The following is a 16,028-nucleotide window of genomic DNA, read 5'->3' as shown; positions in this document are numbered from 1 at the left end:
TTTCACTCTCAGTTCTGCCCACTTCAACCTATCGCTCCGACCTTCCTCCCTCCCAGTAAAAACAAAATGGGGGCAGCCATGCTGGCGGGGAATGAGATTTGTTCTTCTCTCTGCTCCACCTCATATCGTCGCTTTCCTCACTGCCCCCAGCTCTTAACTTGTTGCATGACAAGTCCGGCACGCCGCAAAAATAAATCATCTCCCCCGGACGGCCCCGGTGTGTGTGAGCGGGGGTGGGGCGTCGTAACCAGGAAGGGCTCCCTTATGGTGCTGCTGGTTGTTTTTGTTGTGATCATGGGTGCAGAACAGCCGCCCGCTCCATGGTACATATGTGTGTATTATTAATGCCTCTTACTGCGACCTGCCCACACTCTTATCACTGTGATTTATGCTCTCCCTGTCTACACTGTGCTTTTCAGCCTTTTTTCTTTTAACCACTTTCTTCTCATGTCAATGGGTTGCATGGCTTTTCTTTTTTTTCTCACTTGTATGCCTCTATGTTCCTTAATTGGTTCACATATTGTTTGCGATCTTGTCTGTATGTGAAGAAGTTCACCCTTGTTGCTGTAACTGACACTGATTTAGAGGCTCAACTTTAAAAATGAAATTCCTATGGAGATAAATGAGCTTTATTGATATCAGGTATGGTGGCCCTTAAATATCAGAGTATATGTTCAAAGGTCTCTAACTATACATTTAGTGTTTTCCCCTGAAGATCCTATAGATGCTGTCATTTCCTCCTGAAGTGGTGCTGAACAGCAGCTGGCCTTTTGTGCTCATTCATGTCTGATACGGAGGGACGGGGTGTGCAGGTGGTGCTTCCTACTCCATCGCTCCTCCCATCTGTCATCGCCATAGTAACATGTCCTCTTCAAATACCAAAGGAGAGTTTGTTTAAAGATGAAGCAACAAGGCCGTGACATATGTGACAGAATTATCCTGCATATCACTGTATATTTGTACATATTTGTACGATAAATATTATCTCATTGTGTTAGTGCTGTTCGTTTGGGGTCTGAATAGGTGTGAGGAGTTTAAAGCATGAAGAAACTATAGCTGACATGTTTTATGGAGGAAACAGCAGCTTTAAATAGAGCCTTGATCTTACAGTGGATATAATGGGTCTCCATGTTGGTCATTTAAAGTAAAGACATTATATATCTGCTTTGTTTATGCAGCCATATTGCAGATACCGGCCAAAAACTGCATTTTTTCCCCCCCAAATAAACTATGTTAGAGAATAGAGATCAGGTCTGGTTCCCTAAAGGAAAATTATATTAGAAAAATATATTAGGGCTGCAACTAATGATTATCTTGCTCATGGACTAATCTGTTGATTATTTTTTAAATAATCGATAAATAGTCAGAGAGAGAAAAGTTCCTTAAAGATGATTATTTTTACAGATTTAAACAAGGTGAAAATAAAACTTTTCCTCTTGATGAGTTCTGGAATGAGCATACTGACTGATGAAAAAGTATTTAATGCAGAATATAAATAAATATATATTAGGATTAATCTGATTAATTGTTTCAGCCTTATATTTAATGCTAGCTGGGGCTGCTTATGTTCATTATTTTAGACCCTGACTAATCTAGTTTGTTTTTTAATTCATTTAGGAAGAGATAATCCTACTAAATTAACATGCCTCAATAAATTATTTAAAGAAAAAAGTTTCTAGTACATTTATAATGCCTTGTGTATAAAACATGTAGGGAAAACTTAATTCATGGCTCTGAGGACTTTCAAATGGAGCGTATTTACAGATGAAAGTTTTTCATCTTAAATGCAAAATGTATTTATTTTTATTACAGATTTGGATAAACAGGAGGTGTTTTTTTAAAAGGCTGTATACTCCTGTTATTTAATTCCTAAATTAGCATATAGTTATCTTAGTAATTTATTTAGCGAATTGGTTTAACTCTGAAATTAGCATGGTTTTTGTTGAAGCGCATCACAATAAACAATAAAACGATGAATCGTCCATTTAAAATTATTCTTATGATGAATTTAAATCAGCCAGATAGTTTCTGTTTGAATATTTTTTCTGATGGTCTCTGTTTTCACTAAAGATTTGATGGGGAAGACGTTCACTGTTCGTTTATTCTTGTTTCCTTTGTGTAGGTAGAAGTTAACTGTATCAGGTACTTTCCAGATGTGTGGCCTCATTCTATTGCAAACCAGAGTTTAATATCAAAGCCACGTGAGGATCAGCAGGTTAGTGAAACAGTAGTGGAGATTTAGCTCTAAACAAAACGTGGCCACGTTAGAGTGGGAGCACCTTGATTGGCCGTGGTGAACTCCTCCACCTGGACAAGCCCATATGTCGCATTTGTTATAAATCAATAGTAACTAAAAGTGGCACTACAACAAACTTGTAGCTGAACCTAAAACACAATCGCCCTGTATCGGCAAACCAAATACAAAAAGGTCACCATAAAATGATCACTGGAAAGCATTACAGACACTTTAGTTTTCTTTAGTTGAAAAGCCGACATTTTAAAAAATGTTGCAAACTTTTGTCACCCAAAATAAATGAGTGGTAGTTTGAGTTGTTTGCAGGACCAACTGATAGTGTTCCATTGAAAAGTGCTTGACTCTCCTTGCATCCAGCTCTCTTTTCTGTATAGTGGCAAACCCACTTAAAGCATATTTCCACCTAAAGGATGGAACAAGAAAGTTGTTGCTTTACTCCTGTTAAATGTGACCAGAATTAAAGAGCCTCTACTATTTGAAAATTGACTTTTCTAAAATTGCACTCATTTGCAAAAGCTACAAGTTTATCCATCCTTAGTTTGGTTTGGTTGGACATCTTCATGTGCTGCTTGCAGAGCCTGGCCCTGTTTACAATGTAGAGGGAACTTTCCAAAGGCAGTTTTATCTTTATAGGTTTTGACTGATTTGGATCCTGCGTTGTTTGGTTCTGGAAAATTTGGGACCTGTTTTAAGTTAGAGGAAAAAATATTTTCAGTGGCTCTCCTCCTTTATCCTGCATTACGTCCCACCCTTTTGTTCTAGCATACCTAATTTTTTCTTCTAATGATTGACCCTCACTCTGTCACCACATTCAGCAGACTCTTGGTAATGATATTTAGCAAACATTTTAGTCAGAGGATTTAACAAACATTTCCTATTTTCTAATTTTGTGAGTTTTTGGGACAAATGATTGGATGGGTTTTATTAAGAGTAAAAAGTTATCAAAACGATGCGCTGCTTTGTGTTGATTAGTCATGTAAAATTCAAATAAAATTATCTGAAATCTGTGCGTTTGCAAAAAGGAAAAACGTTTAGAAATTTCACCAAATACAATTTATTTAGCAAAGATCTGTTAAAGTTGAAGTATAGCATAAGATTGATAATGAAAACTGGAACTTCAAAACTAAAAATAAAGACTGTTATTATATACATAAAAATGGTGAAGAAAGAAGTGTCCCACTGAGCAGTTTTTTTTAACATGATGCAGTTAAGTGGTTTCTACTGTCGGCTTCGGACGTATCTGGATGTTGGTTTTTCTTGGAAGCCATCGGGAGAAGCTGCATTAGGGGACTTTTTGTGTGTCATGTTGTGTGTGCCGCAAAGTCCCGACATGTTTGTCACATTTTGACAGATTAAAATGCTTCCTTTGTTTTAAAAAGCTGGTGTACATGGATTCCCCGCGCCGCTTATTAACATTTCATGGTCGTCTAAGTGAAGTAGTCATCAGAGCTCCTACATAATTCTTCATGTTTTCTTTGTTTTAAATTTTTCAACATGCTTTGGAAATGTATTCCTTTCACAAATGCTGTGTATGTTTAAGGGGCTCCTAATGAAAGGATTCACATTGAAAAATAGATAACTTTCACAGAGCAACTATTACGTGATTAGGTCATTTGTTTTTTCTGCATTTTTTTATGGCATAGCTCTGCTTCTGTTATGTTAATTAAATCCATTAATTTGTTTGTGCTGCAGTAAAACCCAGTGTGCAGAAAATCAGGTAGATACAAGCGTTTTCAGTCTCTGAAAATGCAGCCTGTGAACAAAAATACTCTTAATCGCATTAATCAGGATAAAACAACCTGTCGAGCAGAGATGTATTTAAACTTGATCACATGAATCAGAAAATAAAGTAGGAAAATGGCCGGAAATTAGACCCATGGTCAGAAATGTATTTATTTATTTATTTCTTGCAAAGAAAAATGAAAAGATCTACAAAACTCCCTCCTCCATGGCGTCCTTTCCTCTTGGAAGTGATGTTTGCCTTCTCTTTTCCTCTGTTGTCGCAGGTGGTGTTGAGGATTATTAAGCACTACCAGGAAGAGGGCCAGGGCAGCGAGGTGGTTCAGGGCGTCCTGCTGGGCCTGGTAGTCGAAGACCGGCTGGAGATCACCAACTGCTTCCCCTTCCCCCAGCACACCGAGGATGATGCAGACTTTGATGAAGGTAAGCTGAAACCGCTCTCTGCAGGGGGGGTTCGGTGAAGCCGTGGAGCCCCGTGGTCTGCAGTGACAGTTGATGATAAATTGATGAGATCATCATATTTGAATGCTTCACTAACATTTCACCACTTTACTGATAGCAGCTTCTTTGTCATTTAAATTCCGCCGCGCGCCGTTATAAACCGCAAATTGGGATGATTAGGTTTTTAATTAGCTCTGAGTTCTGGGGTTGATATAGCAGATGGCAGTGGAAACATTAATTTGAAACGTTTCCGTGGGAAATATGTTTTTTTTTTTATTTGGCCTGTAAAAGCTTGAATAGTTTATCTGATCATGTTGAGTGACAGCAGGGTCGAAACGTTTATCGTCTTTGAATCTTATCATTGCTGGCTCACAAAATGGAGCGAGAGTTGCTCAAAATAAGTTTTCACTGAACACTGATGCTCGGTTGAGTATTAGCTCTCCCTCCTTCTCTTTTTGCGTTAAGCTGCTTAAGAGTCAGACCGTGAGAGTTGGAGGTTAAATCGTGTCACCTTGCTGAATATTAGGGTGTTTTATTATAGATGGCCTTCCAAACGTATCCCCAGCCCCTCAGACTTTGTCCAGTTTTACCAAATTAAAAGCTGTAAGGTAAATGTATTGAGTTAGGACTTAATGGAATAAAACATCAAGCAGAATTGCATATTTAGTTTTATTTTTTGTAATTTTTACAACAAAAAATCTGAATGTTATTGCCTAAATTTGCATCCAAGTCAAAGTGGATGCTCAATCTTACCACCTATTCTTTGTAGTATGGTTTGGACTTTATATTTGATCTGAACCAAGGATGTTACTCTCTAGTCCTGAAGGGGGCGCTGTCTTGTATGTCTCTGATAAGGTCCTGCTTCAGACAGCCTGATTAGCTCCCTGTGTTATCATCAAAGTCACTGGTTGTGTCCGAACATCCTAACTCCTAAATCCTTCAATCCCTATATAGAGCGGAGACTCTATAGTGGACATTATAGTGAATTCGGTTAACTAACCGTTCGGACAGATGATCACTGCTTTTGGTACCATCTTTGTTGCCACTGTCACTATAAATACAAATCCCATGATTTGAGCTCTCCTCGCAAAGCATTCTGGGATATATCTGCTCGTCTAGTGACCGTGGATGATCACTACTTTTCAAGTTGCGTTGCAAGAAAATTTGAATCCTCTACTTTTTTTCTCCACTATACGTACGGACACTAATTTAAAATGACGTAAACAGTATATAGTGCCCTATATAGTGATTAGGGCGGACGTTCAGACACAGCCACATACTGTGGACTCCTCTGATCATCTTCCTGCTGGAAGGTGAATCTCAGCCCCTCTTTCGCAGCTTAAAATGGCTTTTCTTCCTGGATTGTTCTAGATATAACTCCTTCTATCAACTCTGAATAGCTTCTCCTTTGCTACAGCATCCCCACAGTACTATGCTGCCGCTGCTATATTGCATAGTTTTCTAACTCAAGAAGTTGAGTTTAAGCTTCATCTAACCCATCTGAGATCTTACTTTTATTTACATATTGGGACCAATTAGATATATGTAGATGGTGTGAATACTTTAATGTAAGAGTTGCCCAGTTCTAGGAAGATGACTGACTCTAACTAGGCTCACCATGTGCCAGGTGTCCTACACTATCATTGTAAGGGTGGGAGGTGTGAACATGCTTCGGTTTTCACTCAGTTCTTATCTGCAATCCTCCATTTCCCTTCCTAACTTCCAGCTGCCACGTCCTCAGACCTCTGCCCCTCTCTTATCTAGCTGCTCTCCTGTCCCCTCTCCCAGTTAAGTGCAACAGAAGCTGCTAAAACTTGTCTTAGACGGGGGGGGGGGGCTAACAGCTGCAAGGAAAGGTGGACAGGGAGGAGAACCTAACAGGTTTCTACTACTAATGAGCAACCGCCAAAAACTGAGCAAGGATGCACATTCACCAGGGATAGCTAAAGGTCATTAGTGTAGGGAAGGAAGGCCGGCCCAGTGTGTGTTTCTGCATCAGTGGGAGGCACAGCTTGTTGGGATGTTGACTTTTGATGAGCCGGATTTTCCATCTGTCACTCTTAAGTTAACGAGGGCTTCAGCGACGAGAGCCTCGCTGTGAATCCTGGCAGATTTACCGAGTTAGGACAGAATTCCTCCCTACAGGGATCCTAATCCATCTGCAAAAGGTGACAGGCTCCAGGTTACTTGACGGCGCAGCACCAATTTCCAAAATGTTTCTGTCCTTGTTGCCAACTTTTTGCTCTCCTAAATGAGAACATGACATTCTGTATTAGATCACACCACAAATTGCTGCTTTCTTGTCGTCCAACAGACGATTCCTGTGATGTTCAGAGACTAAATCAAAGCTCGGGACATGGAACGAAGTGAAACTGTTGATCAGCTGCATCACAGAAAATTGATTTTATGTCTGTACATAAGGTCATTTTGTTCCTGTACTTCAGTCTGAATGATCTACCCACGCAAACATCTGACCAGCTGGGCCAGTCAACAATCTGTGTCCTGCTAATTGTTAGTTGTTCGTCTGTGCTGCTGTTGGAGTGGGCCGCCTCGACCCTCTGCAGACCTGCAGCAAAAGGCACAGCTAAAGTGTTTTGCTTAAGCCAGAATCTGACTTTAAATGTTAGAGTAAAAATTGATGGTTAGGAATTTTATATTTCAGAGGAATTTTCGATCACATTACGTCAATCCACATCTAAAAACATCCGTACACCTCAGTTACATTTGGGTCAGTCTGCAGCCATTTACTTGAAGCAATTTTTTTCACGCTGTCAAAGAGAGGCTTTGGCAAATCTATGAATATTTAGAATCTGAGACGCTTATGTCCAAATTGCTTCTGCTGGTCCTTTTATTTTGTTATTTACACATTATCTTTGCAGAAACGGGTATTCCAAATGTTCTGCTGACAAGTCGTGCATTTCAGCAAAAATATTCACCCAAATGACGGCAGTCAGTCACGGATTCCTTCATAAATGCATTTATACACACCAGAAGCTGCTCTGCTCTCAGCCAGGTCTAATTTGGGATCCCATCCAGATTAGCGTTGTCTGCTAAATCATTCGCTGGTGCCTTTGGAACAGTACTTTAAAAAGAGCTGCTGTTATCCTGACTTTTGTTTAATAAATTTCAGTGTTGGTAAAAGTGTCTTAAAACATTTCCACATCCAGCAAAAACCTTTGCAACAAGCCCTTCTGCCATGAACGGCATTAATTATTCATGAGCGGAGCTGACATTGTGTTTATGTGTGAGACCAGCAGAAGTAACAACACGCCTTTAGTCAAACGGAGCCAGGAACAGATCATGCTGACAGTTTTGAAATTCTTCAGTGTTTTATTTGTGATTAGTAAGCATTTAACAATGTTATCTAAAGCAGCTTTCCATCTCTGTTGATTGTAAATATCCTAGTGACACCTTATGTCAGATTCTTTAGATAAGATTCTGAAATCCCAGACTTTTTACACTCGGTGCCAGTAAAGGTTAAAAAAAGAAGCAAACAACCAACATATCTGTATTCCAGTTATCCTCCCTGTTGTTTGCTGATGCTCTTCTTCTTTCCTTGGTAGAGCTTAAGATGTTATTTCCTCAGTTATTGCTACTGTAACAGTACCAGAACACTTCTGCTGCTCCAAATGTTTACTTAAAGCATTTGGCAAACAAAAGCTTAACTTTTAAAATCTGCTTTAGTAACACAATATGTACAATTACATGCACAGTAGAAATCTGATAACATCAAAGCTATTATGACCTTTACATTGAAACTAATTCACTTTGCCTGCACTTCAGAAACCAAATATTCTGGCCATGGTCTTGGCCGTGAATAGCGGCGATACAGTGGCACTTAAAGCGACACAGGCATGGCGAGCAGAGGAATCCCAGACATATTTCTGGGTGCAACTTATGTTTATTTTGCAAATTGATTAATCTGTTGATTATTTTTTCAGTTAATTGATTAATAAACGGATAGCCAAAGATTCTTTAAAGAAGACTTTTTAGCAAATTAAATCAGGTAAAACTCAAACTTTTCAACTTGTGGAGTTCTGGATTGCACATTGACATTTATTTTTTTTTATATCTTAAAAGCAGAATGTTTGTTTTTTTACAATCTTGGTATAATGCAGGTGTTTCTTCCACCATTAGTTTGCTGCCATATTCCCTTGAGTCTGCACAGATACAGACTTGTTATTTAAGGGCTGAACGGTCAACTCGCCCAACCCACTACGAGATTTGGGACAGCCCTTAATGTGGTTGACCCTATACAGGAATACACAAACAGCGGGTTATAGTGCTAAAGAGTAGTATTTAGTATGGGTGTGGGGAAAAATCTATTTGCCGAAATACTGTGATTTTCGGCTGCCCAAAATGATATTGATCTTTCAGTCACTAATATCGATTAAAAAAAAATTCTGTGTACTAGGGCTGAAACAATTAATTGGATTAAATGTGATTAATCAATTATAGAAATAATTGGCAACTAATTTAATAATCCATTAATTAGTTAACTGGTTTGTAGAGAGTCTAAAACATGTCTTTAGCTGACAGAGCAACCCACCTTAAAATATTTTTTCTCATTTTGTATTTAAGATACAACATTTTTGTCTGTCAATATCTTCTATCCAGAGCTCCCCAAATGGAAAATTTTAGTTTCACTTGGTTTAAAAAATAAAAAAATCTTCTTTAAGGAACTTTGGCTAATTTGCAACGTTGTCCTTTGTTGTAGCCATACTGCCCCTTTTCTGTAGTTGAGGCAGTCAGAGTAGAAGACGTAGACTGACTCAAAACCAAAACAACATGGATTCTGATTAACATAAACAGCACTTGCTTTTTTTATCTATACATTTCATTTTGCTGGGATAGCTGGGTAAAATATCCTAATATATAATGATATGGCAATATTGTGATATCGTATCATGACCCAAGTATCGTGACACGCGTCGAATCACAACACACACGCAGATACTCATCCCTAGTGTTTAGTCAAACTAGTCAAACTGGCCGATTCCCATGGCCAGTTTGGGATTGGGCCATGGGAATCGTGGCGGTTGGAAGCAGCTTCTTAAAGACTATCCAACTGCTACCTCCTCCCACATATGATCGTTAATAAATATTTAAACAAATAACTCTGGATAAAAAAAAATGTTTGACGTTTCAACATTTGGGCTGCTCAGTGTTGCAGTTGGTAGCACTGCTGCCTTGCAGCAAGACTATCTGGGTTCAATGCCCAGCTCTTTCTGCATGGAGTTTGCATGTTCTCCCTGACCATGCGTGGGTTCTCTCCGGGTACTCCAGCTTCCTCCCACAGTACAAAAACATGACTGTTAGGTTAGGTTTGTTGGTTTCTCTAAATTGTCCTTAGGTGTGAGTGTGTGTGTTAATGGTTGTCCTGTTTGTCTCTGAGTTGCCCTGCAATGGAGTGGCGAACTGTCCAGGGTCGTAGACAGCTGGAGATGGGCACCAGCACCCCTCCCGACCCCAGCTGGGATGAAGCGTGACGGAAAATGGATGCGTTTAACGTTTCTGTTTTGTGATCGATTGGCATAGAACACATGGCAAATAATTTTTTTAGTCTAGAGAAACGAGGCACACTTTGCGTGATTGTTTTGGTCTTCAAAGTTAATGCTTGTTTCGTAATTTTCTTTAAAGATATATTACTGAAACAAAACTAATGTAAATCATCGTACCGGAGTGTGAAGATAATACAGGCTAGCTGTCATCCAATTTTAATTTAATTGAATTTCATATAATGCATGATTGATTTTAATCAGTCATGATTTCTTTCTTTTTACTGCTTATATGTTAATAAACCACGTAAAACATATTTATAATCTTTGTTAGTATGTTCCCCATTTTAACCATTTTAATGTAAAGACTAAATCCTTTGCTCGCATATATAGTTCATTCATTCAACAGTTGAATCTAATCGATATCTGATATCGGCAGATACGCTCACCCCAGGTATTGGATTGGATCAGAAAAAAACTGGATTGGTGCATCTCTAATAAAAAAGTCATTTAATTATTTGGTTCCTAAGTGAACCACTGTGTGTCTGACGAGCGAGTCATCAGAGGGCAGCTGCTCAGGGTCAGAGCTGCTGTTCTGCTGTAGTGAGGTCACATCAACACCTCAATCCATGGAAAAAATCTGATGCAGTAACCCCCTGTTAACCTGAGGATTCTTCACATTTTCATACCGCTGTGCCTCCATATTAGGTCATTTTTAATGCTGGACATTTTTTGTTTGTATTTGTTGGATGCTGTAAAAAGGTAACTTTGCTGAAACCCTTTAACCCAACATCAAACAACCATGGGGATTAATAAAGCAGTAGCCTGCTGAAATAATCCCCGATGGAGTTTTTTTCTGCCACACAGCACTCGTTTACTAAATTCTTTAATTTCTTGCATATTTTTTTTTGCTCTAACTGTTGAATTAAAACACACTTTCAAACATGGACACTGTTAAACCAACGAAGATTTCTAGTTGCAGAGGCGACTAAACATCTCGTAATCTGCAGCCCTGTTTTATAAAAAGCTGCTTCTTTTTTCATGTTTGATTTTGACAGCCTAAGTCCTTCTAGGTGGAGAACATCTGGTCAGATTTAAGATTTCCTAAGCCTTCCCAGGGGACATTTGTAAGCCCTCTCTGCTGGTTGTTTAAAGTGTTGGAGTTTGTCAATCAAAGCCTCCTTATGGTTCATCATCTTAACCTGCTCTTCCAGCCTGACTGTTTCAGGGGGAGGTTTTATAAAAACTGCATTGCAAGCCTCCCACTAGAATCTCTGAAGGTGTCTTTCTATTGCTGCAGCTCTGGCTCTATTAACTCTGATGCTTAGCGGCTTAATCATTAACCTCCAGCTAGAACCGTTAGATGCGGAGAGTCTGGACCGAGCAGCTGACGCTCTCCTTCCTGGCAGCATCATGTTTCCTGGATACTGTTTGCCTTTAAGGTCTGCATGTGTTTCACCCCGTGTGTTTCTGTATTTGTCAGGATCACGATTTGTGTGTAAAGCTGAATCATCTCACACCGAATCCCTGTTGCTTCAGGCTCTACAGATAAAAATGACTCCTGCTATCTGTCTCCAACATACAATGCTTTGGATTGACAGCCTTGTGAATATATAACTTTGTTTTATGAATTTTATTTTCTCATTGTTTGCAAGTTGGCACGTTTCTGTGTGCGTGCGTGTAAATGTGCTATGCCGCTGATCCATCAACAGGTGCCAGTGTGGAGCCGTGATCTTAGGACAGTCGAAGGCAGCGGTTGTGACCAAAATGAGCGAAAAGCAGACAAACGAGTAACTGAGCGCACGCAGCAGAATGAGCCTCAGAAGGGAGAGGGGGAGAAAAAAGGAAAAACAATGAAAAAGTAGAGGAAAGAACCTTGGCTGAACAGCAGTCCTCCTATCTGTCGTGCCCTTGCACACTCTGTCCTTCTATCATTGACTAAATGTATGGTGGGAGATGTGTAGAACCAGTGAGTCCCCAGGCATTTGGAGCTACAGAAGCACACGAGGAGCATGTTAATAAAATACTCATTCCTCGCCTTTTGTTGCAAGATCAATGACAATTCATTACCAAGAATTGGTATCCTGGTATAGGGAGATTATTAAGGACGTTGGCATGAATGAATCTGCAGAAGGTTTTCATTATATTTCTCCACTTACCCCCCATGAGACATGCGCATTAAATACAAGCTCATCTTCTGTGTCTTAGAGCTGTTGTCTTAATCAGTTGTAAATGGATTTTTAATAGAAAGCCGTGAAATTTAGAAAAAAACATTCAGCCTCTGAAGTGATGTTTACATTTAAACTGCATCATTTGTCCATATTTCTCCATCTCCTCATATTTGGTTTTATTTTAACCTTAAACAGATCATCACTTTTTATTTTAGGGGTATAAAAGACGTTTGTCTTTTTTAGCATGACCTGCCTGGGGCGTGTTTTTTTTGTTGGTTAAATGCCAGCCGATCAGGGAAAAAAGTATGTTGCCACTCGACCCGAAGAATATAAAAGCAGATGGCACATCACTTAAAATTATGGTCCGATTATAAGTGGTTGTTTGGACGGGCCAGACTGACCCAGTTCTAAAAGGATGGCAGCGTGTGGGTAGTTTCCTACACAGAAATCTGCTCTCATTTGTCCTTATTCTGGCTTTCACTGTTTAAAGGGACCAACTTTACCAATGGCAGAACTAATGAGGTGTGGCTCAGCACACATAATTATCATATGTTATACAATGAGTGAGTTATTGACAGCCCTGCATCAAATTAGGTTACTGTAAGGCTTACTTTGCTTCTGTAATCAGCTAAAGATTGATTTTCACATAAAACAGATTTGCTCAGTAAGGCTGCTGTGCAACCATCTGTTGTTGGAAATATCTCTAACAAGGTAAAATATTTTCTCTTTAGCTCTCTGCCTGTTAATGGGGCCGTACTCATTATTTATGTTTATGGCCTCCCCCCTCCTGCATCAAGAATGGTGTCAGTCATATAAAGACATAGCAGGGGTTGCAATCTAAGGACACTTATAGATTGAACTCCATTATGATCTAGAAGGCTATTATTAGACGATTAGATGATTATTGATGGAAAGTTGGACGCCACACATACTGATATCCCAAACAAAAAAAAACATCATCTCTTGCTTTGAGTTTCAAAAGTAAAAAATGTTTGTGGACATCTGGTTTATTAGCATTAAAATATAATAAAAACTCTAATGGTCCCTTACTTCATCTTTAACTGAAAGTTTGAGCTTCTTTCTCATTTCTCAGCATACGCTAGCTCTCAAGAGTCTTAACAGTTAGCATTAGCAATGTGTGCTTAATATGGACCCTTACTTCTCCAACAGGCTGCAGATCAAGTAGCTTCCAAAATAGATAAGAGCTGAAAGTTAAAATGCAGAATGTTCTAAATTACCTTTATTTACTAGATAGAAATTGAACTTTACTTGCCTCACAATGGAGAATTAACTCTCTGCATTTAATCCATCCCCTTTGGGGAGCAGTGTGGGGTTAAGGGTCTTGCTCAGGAACCCAGAATGCAGGCTGTAGGGATCGAACCGGGTACTTGCAACCTTCTCAGAGCACAAGCACTGCTCTAACCACTAGACCAACATGCCCCATTAAAAGACTCAAACTGTGATTTAAATCTTTATGTAAAAAACACATATTTACAACTTTTTGCAACCCAAAATGTTTAAACTAGAGATGCACCGATCCAGTTTTTTCTTATTCAGTCCAATATCAGCAAATCAGCTGATATCCGATACCGATCCTATTTAACTGTTGAATGGAGGAACCGTATATCTTGCCACGTGAGTGAAAGCTTAAGTCTTGACAGAAAATAATAAATTAACAGATATCAATATACTTTATAGTATTAATTATTAACAAATAAGTAGCAAAAAGAAAGAACTTCCATGTAAAGTGCGCCGGCTTGAATGTTTGATATCAAATGATCAATATCTGATCGGGCTAATTAATCAATAATGATCCAAGTATCAGAGTTTTCATCTCTAGTTTGAACAAAATCATTTAAAAGACACTCTACTGACTCCAACCATGTATGACAACCATCTGGCCGGCACCTAATATAATTTGGCAGATCATTGTGTTGTGTTTCCTGTAAAGAAATTTTCCTGAATAATTTCTCACCAGAGGAAAACGGTTTTGTTCTTAGAAAGCAGGAAATGTAAATATCTAGTTTCCTCTCTAAGCCTGGCAGATGTGTATTTAGATGTCCAGGGAAGCTGAGTTACCTGCTCACGTGTGGCGTCTCGCATAAAGACACGCCGAAGCCTCACAGCACTGATGCCATAGATGTATCAAGCTGACAAGGTGCTGTCGTTTCCTTCTCATTCAGCTGCTGGAGGAGGTATCCTGAAGACGGGCTGAAATTAGACGCATTTTCAGATCCACCTCTTCCTCTATCCTCCCCCAGATTATTATTTATCTGAAGTTGGAGAGGAAAATTGGAAATGCCCAAATAATTTCCTGTTGGGATAAGCCTATCCCAGAAATGGATTGGTTTGTTTTGTTTCAGGGTTTTAGGTTTCCCCTTTGGGAAGAAGGCAGTATTCCCACAGCCAAGGAAACCAGTTTTTGAGTGTTTGTTTGTCTGATTTGAAGAATCTCTCTGTAATGGCAAATATGGTATGAATGTTGAAGCGCGCCTCTTGGTGCATATATTGTTATGTTTGTATGATGCATGTTGTGCATTTTACATCTGTGGTCTTTCTTTCAGTGCCCCCCCTCCCCCGAAGTAAGCTGCCAGCCCCTTCCTTCTGCTTGTCCTTCTGCCTCAAGCCAAGTTACAAGCTATCTGTCCAACGCAGGTGCAGTTAGCTGCCAAATTCTCTCTCTAGCTTCAATTCCTGCTTCTCATTGGTCGAGAAGACGGGAACAGTTGTCAGGCTGATGAAACAAACAGGTTTCATCCAGACTTGTTTTGCAGAGAGCTCCGCTTCCGTAATTAGACGTTGTGTTTTTGTAGAAAGCCTGGTTGGACAACACCTAATGGTCTTCTTTTCTCCAAAGAGCGTTTAGGCTAGACGTTTGACTGTCAGGTACCTACCCCAGCTCTAACAAGATGGATAATTAAGAAAAGAAAAAAAACCCTGAAACAGAACAAACCTGGCTCCCTTTATGTGTAAACAACCTGCAATCATTAAGTGAGATAGATTTTGATGATTGGCACCCTCGTCTCAGTTTGGTGTTTGTTGTTTATGTCACTCCTGCTGCCTGAGTTAAAATTCCCCGCAAACCAATTGGCCACATAGCTTCAACTGAGTTTTTTCTTTATTTCAAGATGTGTTGGTTTTAAAAAAAAATCTGGAAAAATGTGAAACTGCAAGGGATATATGCCTGAACTGATTAAAACACTGTTAAATGAAGAAAATGCCTTTTTTTTCCTTCCATTTTCAAACATGGCAAAAGAAACCCTGGCAGGGAACAAAGGAAATATTAGCCTCAGTGCTTTTGTTTACTCATTTTTGCCATGGTATTGGCGCAGCGCAGGTAATCAAAGTTTCTTTCTGCTTTATACTAGTTTGAAAGTTAAAAATGCACTGCTCTGATGCTAACAGTATGTACTTGTGAGTAAATATTTGACTGTTTCAGTTTAAGATAAGGAAATGTAATGAACCAATGCCATGTTTTAAAAAACTGTGACTTTAAAGAGCAGTAAAACTGCTGCTCTTTTCAGTTCATAGTCTATTTTGGGATTTAGATCCTGTTCCATCTTCAGAAAGCAGTGACAGATTTTGTTTTTATTTTTTATGTAGCACGTCTCCGGAGCAGCCTAATGCTTTTCATGTTTTCTATATAGCTCAGAAAAATCACTTCTTCTTTCTGCTGGCAATATTTTGTATACAGAGCAGTTTGCTGAAATACCAGGCTAACTTAAGCATCTTTTTTTTTTTTTACCTGACTATTATAAACCCTGATAATCATCTTTGGAAGACTGCTAAACAACAGAGTTTCTTCAGTCAAAGGCTTGTCTGCCTCAGCGGCATGACGCATCACTAAGGAAGATGCTTCCTGCCAACAGCTCCATCAACCTGCTGAAAACCCCCCTCGTAAAAGTTACATTTAATTTCCCTTTG

The 16,028-nt window shown here is 39.3% G+C and overlaps 1 protein-coding gene across 1 annotated transcript in view; it reads left to right on the top strand.

The window, feature by feature from the left end:
- The window catches only part of LOC119777118 (eukaryotic translation initiation factor 3 subunit H), an 85,556-nt gene that overhangs the window by 10,845 nt on the left and 58,683 nt on the right, over window positions 1–16,028 (top strand). Inside the window, exon 2 of the mRNA XM_038275915.1 lies at window positions 4,261–4,417. Coding sequence (XP_038131843.1) covers window positions 4,261–4,417 — 157 coding nt within the window. The remainder of the gene's footprint in view (window positions 1–4,260; window positions 4,418–16,028) is intronic.

Source organism: Cyprinodon tularosa, unplaced genomic scaffold (assembly GCF_016077235.1).
Source record: "Cyprinodon tularosa strain WSP-4 unplaced genomic scaffold, ASM1607723v1 ctg98, whole genome shotgun sequence".
Classification (NCBI taxonomy): domain Eukaryota; kingdom Metazoa; phylum Chordata; class Actinopteri; order Cyprinodontiformes; family Cyprinodontidae; genus Cyprinodon; species Cyprinodon tularosa.
The sequence above is the reverse complement of the archived record's forward strand: the minus strand, read 5'-3'. Positions and strand labels throughout refer to the sequence as shown.